General features: G+C 46.4%; 1 protein-coding gene across 1 annotated transcript; it reads left to right on the forward strand.

The window, feature by feature from the left end:
* Nucleotides 1-1469: 1469 nt before the first annotated feature.
* On the forward strand, nt 1470-2030 carry PPTG_18006 (hypothetical protein; the record flags this gene model as incomplete). Its single annotated transcript, XM_008915986.1, has 2 exons — nt 1470-1635; nt 1768-2030. The coding sequence occupies 2 exons, from the start codon at nt 1470-1472 to the stop codon at nt 2028-2030; spliced, it is 429 nt and encodes a 142-aa protein (XP_008914234.1).
* Nucleotides 2031-2541: the final 511 nt, after the last annotated feature.

Here is a 2541-nt window from a genome sequence, read left to right on the forward strand (position 1 = left end):
TTATTTATTTATTTGTTTGTTTCTTTTCCAGCCAACTTCTTGTTTGCAGGACGCTTGCTGTCATCTGATACGGTATCACTTCGGCTGGCGGTACAGTTACACCAAATCTAAATATAACTGGGAATGAACGATTGTTTGTAATTCCACCGCGTTGCGTTAGCGTAATATGAGTTAACAAAGTTCGTGCAACATTTTAGCTGCTGGCAGTCCCTTTTTTTTATCTATCATATCCCTCGAAATCTCGCCGCCCCCAGAAACGATTAAGGTAATGACAATTGATCTGACGGCTTGAACAATACACTCGCGAACCTGCGAGATGCTGCGGTGGGCTGGTTAAAGACCTGGAATACCGTGCTACACGTCGCTGAAATTGACACTGAGAGCAGGCGCAATTGGCACAGATAGAGTACGAAATTGGGATGTTTTATAATGTATCAACTACAAACTTTCTGATGATACTCGTGTATAAAACATAGCAATTTGTAGACCACAAGGAGGCTTGCGGGTTGGAGGCAAAATATGTTACTGACGAACATTCAGGTAGGATTTCCTGTTGGTCTCCAACGAGCATCTCTAGCGAGCTTATCAACGGCTTTGAGCAAACACAGGGGGCCCAATCAGTATACCTCTAGCTTCTAGCAAGCGCCGGAATACAAATCAATATCTCTACGACTACGACCAAACGCAGGATTTCCAGCCATACGCCCACAACTCCGAGCAAGCGCTGGAGCGCTAGTCAATCTGTCTACGGCTACAAGCAAGCACATAATTCTAGGCGGTAAGCCCACAGCTCTACGCAAACCCAGAATTCTAGCCAACAATTTCTTCTTAGTCATCGACTTTGAACCGCTTCATAACCTACACCATACGCATAAAATATTTTTGTTTAATTAAAACGCTATTACTAACGCCATCACCTGTCTAAACAACAAGAAAGATAAAAAAAAAAAATCTTCACGTTGCAGCAGATAGTAACTTTAACGTAAAAATTCTGTAAAACTAGAATCGACAGCAGCTTCACAATCGTCTGAAGTACTAAATATATATCTCCAACTGCTGATCTGGTTGTCACTGCCGGCCTGGTTGTCGCTGCCGACTTGGTTGTCGCCATCTCTGCTCACTCAGCAACCGATGCAGTCACTGGCGTCGCCGTTGCCGGTGCCGGTGCAGTGCTGGCCCAAGGGACTAAACTGCGGGGCAAAACCAAGGAGGGCCATTTGGAAGGAGAGCCATTTCAACAGAAAGGACAGGCAGACCCGTTTTTAGGTCAGAAGATGTTTTGCAGACATCTGATGATTTCTTTCAGAATCCAGACCATCCTACAGATTGTACTATACTAAAACTAAATTAAAACCAAGCGTGTCCGCTGCAGAATCTATTAAAGTAGATTTGAATGAGCCTACATACAAAAATCTAGTTATTGTGAAAGCGTGTCGGTTGCGCACAGATGTGTCCGATGCATTTGTGAAATGGCGCCCAAACCAACACTCCCAGCCTGCGGCTACATCGTGGCGGACCTCGGTCTACCTCAAGCAATGGTCGACGAACTACTATCTGAGGCCAAGGCTAGGACCTACGTACCAGTCTTTAAAATGGTGGCCGGGGATGATGACGACGGTCTTCGTCAACAATCACGTATTAGCTGACGGTCCGCCGCTATCGCCAATCTACGCAATGCTATTTGTGATATCACTGCTTGCCTTGATCCTGCATGGAATCCTACGGTTTTCTCGTTCGTGCTGCCGTTACCTGGTGGTGATGAAAAAGAACCTCGCCAGGATTATCCTAACGAAGTGATTGCCACCGCGGCCAAGAAGAAGACAGGGCGTATACCTGCGAGCGCTATCTTTGCTCTGGATGAAGGGACGATTCTTCGAGCGTTCTCTGGCGGCTTCACGACACGAGACGACACCAAGGCTTGCGAGGTTCGTATTCCTGTGGGATACTGCATAATTTTCCGCGGAGACTTGATCCCCAACGGCATGCCCTACGCCGCCACCAACCATCAGATCCACTGCTACCTCTCCTAACATGGGCTCAAGTGGGCACCTGATATCGTCAGCAACGTGTTGCCCAAGCATGTCGTGTGTCAATACTGTGATTTGAAGCTTCAGGAATCTAACGACATGCGCCAGTACCGTCGGTACTGTGCCTAGGACCCGCAAGCACTCAAGAATCAGGAAACGCGGTGCCGCACGGACAATATAGAGGGTAATTGGGTGTGCGTTCTTTGTGGAGAAGCGTTTCCGAAGAGCGGTGTCTACAGGTCGCACGTGTTCCGTGGATGCAACAAGAAGTGTAAGGCTGATTAGTTAGCTAGCAAGTTAACATTTCAACACAGGTTGGGCGCCCTGTTCAAAGATAAGATATTTGTTGTTATACTAGATATTTTCTGTTTGAAGATAAGATATTTGTTGTTATATTAATTTTTATCTATCCTCAGCGAGCATACCCCCAAAACCGCGGTGGAATTCCTTGTTCTTGATATTCTGTAATATCCGCCGTTAGCATGTCTTGGAAAGTTGGCAGGCTAGCGATTTT

This window comes from Phytophthora parasitica, assembly GCF_000247585.1.
Source record: "Phytophthora parasitica INRA-310 unplaced genomic scaffold supercont2.77, whole genome shotgun sequence".
Classification (NCBI taxonomy): Eukaryota; Oomycota; class Peronosporomycetes; order Peronosporales; family Peronosporaceae; genus Phytophthora; species Phytophthora nicotianae.